Source organism: Pygoscelis adeliae, unplaced genomic scaffold (genome assembly GCF_000699105.1).
Source record: "Pygoscelis adeliae isolate BGI_AS28 unplaced genomic scaffold, ASM69910v1 Scaffold787, whole genome shotgun sequence".
NCBI lineage: Eukaryota > Metazoa > Chordata > Aves > Sphenisciformes > Spheniscidae > Pygoscelis > Pygoscelis adeliae.
Window position 1 is genome coordinate 9,645 of NW_008825091.1, and position 8,449 is coordinate 18,093.

General features: G+C 52.0%; 2 protein-coding genes across 2 annotated transcripts in view; both read right to left on the reverse strand.

The window, feature by feature from the left end:
• Positions 1 to 214: 214 nt before the first annotated feature.
• LOC103919476 (cathepsin S-like) lies at positions 215 to 4,244 on the reverse strand. Its single transcript, XM_009326988.1, has 7 exons — positions 4,114 to 4,244; positions 3,755 to 3,877; positions 3,047 to 3,196; positions 2,748 to 2,972; positions 1,479 to 1,644; positions 1,134 to 1,236; positions 215 to 657 (listed from the first exon to the last, which is right to left on the reverse strand). Exons 1-7 carry the CDS (start codon positions 4,237 to 4,239, stop codon positions 558 to 560), a joined length of 993 nt encoding a protein of 330 aa, XP_009325263.1. The 5' UTR covers positions 4,240 to 4,244; the 3' UTR covers positions 215 to 557.
• Positions 4,245 to 6,153: 1,909 nt separating this feature from the next.
• Positions 6,154 to 8,449, reverse strand: part of LOC103919480 (cathepsin S-like) — a 2,959-nt gene continuing 663 nt past the window's right edge. The window contains exons 2-6 of the mRNA XM_009326997.1: positions 8,333 to 8,444; positions 8,034 to 8,258; positions 7,662 to 7,827; positions 7,340 to 7,442; positions 6,154 to 6,253 (exon numbers count right to left, since the gene is read on the reverse strand). Of these exons, the coding sequence (XP_009325272.1) occupies positions 6,154 to 6,253; positions 7,340 to 7,442; positions 7,662 to 7,827; positions 8,034 to 8,258; positions 8,333 to 8,444 (706 nt within the window). The remainder of the gene's footprint in view (positions 6,254 to 7,339; positions 7,443 to 7,661; positions 7,828 to 8,033; positions 8,259 to 8,332; positions 8,445 to 8,449) is intronic.

Sequence of the window (8,449 nt, forward strand, 5' to 3'; positions counted from 1 at the left end):
TGTACCCTCCCTTCCCAAATCATAGGCACCGTTTGGAGAGAAACATCATTTGTGGAGAGGTTTTGTGAGAGGTCCTTACATGGGGGAGCTCTGCCAGGTGAGAAAGTACCAGCTGGAATTCCCTCTGCCAGCCATTCCTGCCTCCGGAGACCAAATATAGGATTTTTGGACAGTGAAACCGATCTTTTATTTTTCAAAGAAATTCTGCGATCTCATCAACGTCACACAGAGAGAAAGTATTTGTGTCATCGTAGCAGTACTCAACGCGAAACTGGAGAGAGGAAAACGTGGTCCCCATTATAACTGTAGGTATCGCAGTTTTACTCTGAAAGAAACCCTTTCTTCCCCCCAAAAGAAGTCACTAGGTGCCTGCAAATCGTATTCCAAAATCCTCCCACGTGAAGGACTCCTTCCCAGCCTGTAAGACAGGCTGACCTATCAGAAGGAGTTTGCCCACAGAGCCAGAAAATGATTCTTGAAGTCAGTGGATCCATGTGAGCCACGGATCAGTGGTTTAACTGCAGCCCCAGGAGTCCTCTCTGAAGCACAGGGTCCGTCTATATCAGCGGGTAAGAGGCATAACTGGCGATCCCGCAATGGTTCGCGTGGTTTCTTGACATGCGGATGTAGCCCTCGTCACCAAAACGCACGCCCCAACTGTTGGGACCGGAAACAAACAGACAGACATGAGAAAAATTGAATTCCTTTTTCTGTAAGTGAAGCGGCAGCTTTATCAACATCACAGCCTTGAAGTGTTTTCATTCACTGCTTCACGGGATTTCTAATCCCGTGTTAAGTTATGACAACGCTCATCAACATGAAGGGAACTTAAGGCGGGTGTAAGTGTACTTGAAACGCATTTACAGTTCCCTCACGCTGCTAGGATGCTTTGACGTGGCTAAGCGTGAATCCTTAGGGAACAGTTGAAGGACCAATACCAACTTTCAACTCTACAACACCCCCCATTGCACAAGCACCCAACTGATCTCCCTCTCATCTGTACAAATACCGGTCGTTACAGAACTGTGAGGATGTCAGTCTGAGCGGTGGGAGGTTGCCTAGGAGAAGCCTACCCCTATAGATAGTGAGCATATAGATAACAAGAGTTTGGTGACATACGGTCATGCCTCTACCTGTTTTTCACAAGCCAGTAATCCTTATCATTTAGGGTGCCGTAGCCGATCACGAGCACTCCGTGATTCACCTCCTGTGTGCACCGGGGGTCATCATACACACCTGGAAGAAAAGGAGTTTTGGAAGCGTGTCATCAGGCCAGAAGACCTCGTCTTTGAGTCGTCAGCGGGACCGAATTCAACCTGCAGCATAGTCACTAACGCTGCTACCTTAGGTTTTGTCATATTGGTGCCTTCATCCAGGAATTAAGCCCCAACTTGCCAAATTCCACCAAACTTCATAAGCTTTATGCGCAGAGAGACACAGAAGGCTGTGAAGAAGATCTCCGGGGTAAAAGGACATACCTGACTTGTACAAGAAGAAGGTGGGCTGGGTGGCGTCAATGGCGACAGAGACTGGTCCGATGTTGGCTACAGCATCTTTCAGGGCGGCTTCGTCGGCGTATGGGAGCTCAACGTACTTGGAGCAAGTGGCAGCTCGTGTGGAAGCATTGTATCGACATGTGCCATTCTGGTGGGAACAAGGGGAGGTTGAGAAGAGGAGCATGAAGAATTCACCAGGAACATCTCAAGACTTTCAGGAACGTGTTTTCTATCAGCCCTCTTTTACCCTGCGCTACCCCGTTCTTCACTTTTCTTTGACCACCATTTTTCTATACACAGGATTACAGAGAAGATGGCTGGAAGGACCTGAAGAGACCATCTTGTCTATCTCACTTCCCCACACCAAGAGCGGCCAAACCATTTCAACAGAATTCGCTGCCTTTTTTCTAGAAACCTCTAATCACAATACTTCTAGCACTTCCCTAGAGAAACTGTCCTTGCTTCCTCATCCATCCCATCAGAAGGCTCCTCGTCGTGTTTAACCTAAATTTCTTCTATTGTAAATTAAGCCCATGGCTTCTCATTCTCCCTCTGGACACAGAGAACGGCGTCTTTTGTCTCTGTAGCTGCCTTATGCATGTTTGAAGACTTGTATTCCACTTTTCTCTCTTGGACTGAGCTGCTGTTACTTTGACCTGTTTCCACAGGCCATGTTTTCAAGACACCAGGTCATTTCAGGGCCTCTCTTGTCTCCGGCCATCAAGGCTCTCAGCATTAGGATCTTTATTTTCTTATGGCTCTTTCCTTACGACCTTGCAGCAGTCATACAGCATCTGTTACAGGCAACTTTTAAAAACCCGATTGTATGAACGTCGTTCACCGGAAACCTCTGCCCACTGAAATGGTAGAAATATTAATATCCCATTTTTCAACTACAGAAGATGGAATAATATAGAGAGCTGAGAACAGGACCCAGGACTCCTGTCACATTTTTCCCTTCCGTGTAGTACATTGCCTCTGTAGGACAGAAATAAACATGCAGAAATTCTGGCTCCCAGTCCAGTCATTCACCTATGAGGAAAAAAAAAAGTCTAAAGGTCCCTCCCCCGGCTCTGAAAGAATCAGCTGCAAAGGCTGAGAACGTGACACGAGACTGGTAGAAACCAAGACAGAGGGAAATCAGTGGGAGAGGAGAAGGGTGTCTACGCAGGAGAGCAGAACGAATGGCCGTGTTGCTTCCACGCTCATGTGTTCTGCAGATTTCACGTGCTGTCTAGGTCCGATGCCTACCTGAGCCGTGTAGGGGTAGGAATCGTCCGAGTCAATCCCTTGGTTGTCGATGATGTACTGGAAAGCATTGGTCATGAAACCTCCACTGCAGCCTTTGTTCCCATACATCATGGAGCAGTCAACGAGGTTCTGGGTGCTCAGGGACACCAGCTTCCCCGTCTTCAGCTTCACCTGGGCTTCGAGGGCTCCCACGGCACTGAACGCCCAGCACGACCCACAGGCGCCCTGGCAAAAGCCCCAGAGATGCTCAGACCAAGCACGGGACCGAGACACGAAGAGGCACAGAGGGAGCTTCGCACCTGATTCTTCACATCCGTGACGCATCCCTTCTCCCTCCAGTCCACCGTGTCCGGGACTTTCCCGCCAGGCTGCGGTCGGTACGTGGAGGTCCGGTTTGGCCGAGGAGCGACGTTCAGCCCAGTTAACAAAGCCGCCACTTCCTCGCTGGTCTGGTGGGAAAAGAAAACACCGGCTCATGATCTCCTTGTCTCTGGTTAAGTCCTACACTGGGTGTGTTGGAGGTGGATTTCCCTTGAACAGTCTGAGCTGCAGGAGTTAGAAGGTTTGTGGAGTCCTTGGCTCTTTACTTTTTACATTTAATTTCTAGCCGTTCATTGGAAAGGGCAAGAAAAAGAAAATACAAAGCTTAACTCCAGCGCCAAAAATCCCTAGAAGCAAGTATGTTTCATTAAACAACACTACAACCTTGGAACATCGAAGAGGGGTGATTTGCAAATATATATAATGACAGGACCAGGTCCGCGCACCCCAAATGCTGCATTAAGGAGGAGTAATTTCCTCACACCAGATTGCCTCACACCAGTAGGTTGAACACAGGAATGTCTGAGCAGTTTGTCCACGGCCACTGGAGTCCACAAGAAGAGGATGGGCTGAGAAGGGTTGGGAGTTTTTCCACCCCTGACCCACTTAAATTCCTTGTTAAATCAACCTCGCGGGCAATTAGAGACAAAGACAAGCCCCTTCTCAGCAGCACAGCCGGCACCTACCATGTCTCCCAGGTGGTTCATGCCCAGCTCGTAGGAGTGCAGCCCCAGCGAGTGCTCCAGATTGTGCAGCATCACGAGCTGCAGGTTCCTCTCCCACGTCGCGCGCCGATCCCCTTCCTCTTTCTGAAATCAAACGCAGCCTCGTGGTGTGCAGCAACAGCCCCTGCAGCCATTTCACCCCGTTTTATCCCACAAAAGGTTGTCGGGAGCCCCTGCCAAACCACCCCTGGGGACCAGCAGTGCCTCGAAGCGCCGTCGGCTCTTCTCCCCGCTGTGTGATGCGGCGGATGGTCACGCTGGAGCAGCACCCACCACATCGGCACCCCCAAGCCACCTCCACCCCGCCAAGATGCCCCTACCTCGTGGCGGTACTCCCTGCCGTAGGTTTTCTTCCAGAGCTGCCAGTGCCAGTCCAGCGCGGGGTCGGGGTGTCCCAGTGCCACCGCAAGCGCGGCCAGGAAGGCGATGGAAGCCAGCAGCTTCATCCCGCTCAGCCGGGACCGGGGAGTCGAATCGACCTGGGAGCCGAGGGCTCAGAGCTGGAGCCGTGCTTGACCCCTTAAGTGACAAATCCGGTTTGGTAAGGAAGGCAGAACGGTGATGACATCCCTGACCTGGACTCCCTGGCGTGCCCTTCACGGGGTTTCTACACTGGGTGATGCCAACAGCTCCTGTCCTGCCTGCCCAGACAAGCACCTGCCCCACTCGCCTGTTGCGTACCCTCACCCCCTGCGAGATGGGAAGAGAAATCCCATCCAGGACTCGGAAGCTTCCCTTGGGGAGAGAAGTCTGCTGGACCCAACCCCTGCCCATGCGGACACCGACATGCAGGGACACATCCATACACGCGCCTCATCTCACGGTTCCACCCTGCCCGAGAAACCCTCCCCAAAGGAGGCTTACGCATCGCCTGGTCAAGTGGCTGTTTTGACAAACCTGTGTTTTCCAGCACCTTGAAAAGCAAAAACAAAAAATCCTGTTTTCATCCAGCTGAGATCCACCAGCTCCTGAGGATGGGCTACTACGAACAATTCAACTACCCAGAGAGGGCTTGGGGGAGATTAGAGATAAGATGGAGTCAGAGTCAACACACAAATACTGTTCCTTCAGTTTTACTTCCTCAAAGTTCAGTCCTCCCTGAAGAGCGTTAAAATACAAAAGCACCCAACGTACCTGAAAAGGCTGCTTCTGGTGGCGGGTACCGACCTTCAGCTCCCCGGGCAGTGCGCCTGTATGGGGTAGGGGAGATGCCGGGGACAAATCCAGCACGTCCCCACTGGTTCCGTGCCCAGGACCTCTGGCACACGGCAGCTGCAACTCATTGGACAAATCACGAGTCAGGAAATGCTCTGATTTCATTTTCACTTTGCTGGGAACTGGGCTTGCTGCGCCAGTCACGGGGTTATTTGAAGCAGTACCCTCAATAACATCAGAAAATGATTGCAGCCGAGAGTTTCCTATTTCCAGCACCCCAAAAATTAACGGCAAGGCTCCCGCGGTGGTGTATGTGGCTTGCGGGGCCAGCGGGCAGGAGTCACGCTCCTCTGATACGATTTTTGCATTTTTGTGATTTGGTGCTGAGCTAAGAGACAGGATGAGGTCAAGCACGGAGCCTGGCTACTGGTTTGAACTGGGTAGACGTGAGCTCCCATCTCAGCTCAGTGGTGTACCGACCAGACCAAAGCCAGCTCTTGGGGGGGCGTGGAATAAAAATAAAAAATCACATTTATTCACTTTTAACGGCGGGGTAGCACAGATGGGAAGACATGGTTTAAATGCAGTCATGGGATGTAGCTGAGCTGGCCAGCCTCGGCGCCGCGTGGACGGCAGAGGACACATTTAATACACATTACATTGCAGTCAGGCTGAAAACGCAGTCAAGCAAAGTCTCCAGCTGCCTGGAAATCACGCTCCAGCCTCTGGTCAGGGCATCCTGCGGGTTCCCACGAAGGACAGCCAGGCAGGAGGGCGCATTTCCCACCACTACGAAGCACCAGGGGACATAAAATGGCTGCAAGAAACCATCTTCTAAGAGAAACGGAGGAAGCAAAACAGTTTCTCAAGAGCTTTGAAGATGCAGTTGAGTCATTTTCTAAAAAGCTGCCAGAGACTGCAAGAGTCGGCGATGACAACAGAGAGCCCTCCACCTAAATAACTGCCATAACTCCCAGCAGATTATCCCTTATTAGCGGGTAAGTTCCTGGGGAGGGTGAATGAGGTGGTCATACTTGATGAGACCCTCGAACAAGCCAACTGCGATCGCTCCTAATTTCTGCTGCTTATCTGTAGAAATGCAAGGGGATTCCTCAAGGCGGGAAGGCTGGGTCAGAGCCAGGCGCGCTCGAGGTCAGCGCGGTGAGTGGTGGCATCTCAAGACCCGTCCTCAAGCAGGGAACCCTCTAGATCTGGGGGTAAGCGCCGTAGCTGGCAATCCCGCAGTGGTTTCCGCGGTTCCTCGCCATCCGGATATAGCCCTGCTCACCAAAATGCGCACCCCAACTGTTGGAAGAAGAAAGAAGCAGAAATCAGACAACAGGAGGCAGCTGCCTCCTTCCGCACCACCCCTCACCCTCACTTTTTTCTCTCCCCACCCCTTTTTTTAAATTTTTGTTCAACTCATGCTTCCTCCCCAGCAGCCACAGGAATAGCCGAATTCGCATCTTTTGGCCCAAAAGGCTGAACCTCCTGACTGCTTCCCTGCCAGATTTTGTCGCCACTAACTCTTCTAAGGGGGGTGCAGAGGAAAATCACTTATTTTCTATGTGCTGGAGTGAGTCAAGACCACCAGGGAAACACCAGGTAACGGTGAATGGATTAGTTTTGTATATTAAAAATACATTATTTAAAAAAAAAAAATCCTACCAAGGACAGAGACGAGAGACAGAGGAGGAAACTGGGGGGGGTTAGCCCAGCCCTGACATGAGGATAAAGGAGCTTTGTTGACAGAACTGTCCACAGTGGGGATTTTTTTTTGTTGTTCTTTTTAAAAAAAGATAATGGTTTTCAGTTGCTGAATGTAGCTTTGCTGACATCGCAGGTTTGGTTTTTTTCCAGAGATGTGTCTGTCTGAGCAGGACTCTTTCGTTTCAGCGCTTTGTTTCTTCTTGTTCTGCATTTTAGACAGTGAAAAACACGTTCACAAAATACGCTTTAATGCAAGGGGCAGCCCGGCTGCAATGATCCTTGAGGCTGTGCCTCCAAATTGGCCGAAGGAGGGGGTTCGCCAGCATGTCCCCAAATCAAACCAGCTCGGTTTCTCTCTCTGAGAAGCACCAGCCCTTTGCGCTGACTCAAAGCTGGAAACCCTGGCATGTCCTACAGAGCAGAAATCCCATTTTTTGAGCCGCCTCGCAGCACCGAGGAGTTAGGCAGGAGCGTTTTGGGTGACATACGTCGATTCAGGTTTCTAGGGCTTAATCGAGGCCCCTTTACACCGCGGTGGCGATGGAGCCGAGCCCTAAACACGTCTAAAGAAAGCTGATGGGCATCTAAAAGCGCATCGCTGGCACGTCTTTGAAACCTCCAGGGTGCCCCTCGGAGCGGAGGCTGAAAGGAAAAGCTGCTCGGCGGCTGGGTTTGCTGTACCTGTTTTTCACGAGCCAGTAGTCCTCCCCGTCTGAAGAGCCGTAGCCGATGACGAGCACGGCGTGATTCACCTTCTGAGAGCAGCTCGGGTCACGGTAGATACCTGGAAGGCATTTGGAAACAGCCTTCGGACAACTTGCCCTAAGTCGCTGCCCGAACGGGAATTAAATTCACTCTTTGGGAGGCGTCACCAATGCCTGTGGCCAAGAATGAGGGCAACACGAGCTAAACGCAAGTCAAAGCTGCGTCAATTTATATTTAAGGAAGCTGGGTCACGGGAAAGAAAGCACATCCCTTTCTTGAGATCCCCTGGAAGACCCACCAGCTTTGTACAAGAAGAAGGTGGGCTGACTGGCATCGATGCTGACAGAGATGGGTCCCACGTTGGCGACGGCATCCTTCAGCGCGGCTTCGTCGCCGTGCGGCAGCTCGACGTACCTGGAACACGTGGCTGCCCGCGCCGTCGGGTTGTAGCGGCACGCGCCGTCCTGGCAAAGGAAGGTAAGGGGGAAAACGCGTCAGATCCTGCGCAGAGTCCTGCTCTGCGTTATGTCAGTCAGAACTAATGCTCGCGGCATTAAAGACGGACAATTCCATGGTTTTCCAAAGTGGATTTCCTCTGGAAGCAACAGGACTGTTAATTCCTCCATTTTAAGCTGAGCCAGCTTAAGCATTGCCCAGGTCCGATGCCTACCTGAGCCGTGTAGGGGTAGGAATCGTCCGAGTCAATCCCTCGGTTGTCGATGATGTACTGGAAAGCTTTGGTTCTCCATCCGCCACCGCAGCCGTTGTTCCCATAGCTCCTGGTGCAGTCAACGAGGTTCTGGGTGCTCAGGGACACCAGCTTCCCCGTCTTCAGCTTCACCTGGGCTTCGAGGGCTCCCACGGCACTGAACGCCCAGCACGACCCACAGGCGCCCTGGCAAAAGCCCCAGAGATGCTCAGACCAAGCACGGGACCGAGACACGAAGAGGCACAGAGGGAGCTTCGCACCTGATTCTTCACATCCGTGACGCATCCCTTCTCCCTCCAGTCCACCGTGTCCGGGACTTTCCCGCCAGGCTGCGGTCGGTACGTGGAGGTCCGGTTTGGCCGAGGAGCGACGCTCAG

Coding starts and splice junctions, on each gene's coding strand:
- LOC103919476 (XM_009326988.1), bottom strand. CDS start 4,239: ATGAAGCTGCTGGCTTCCATCGCCTTCCTGGCCGCGCTTGCGGTGGCA. Junction 1,645..2,747: donor CCTACCCCTACACGGCTCAG/GTAGGCATCGGA, acceptor TGTTCCCACCAG/AATGGCACATGTCGATACAA. Junction 658..1,133: donor TACTGGCTTGTGAAAAACAG/GTAGAGGCATGA, acceptor CGGTCCCAACAG/TTGGGGCGTGCGTTTTGGTG.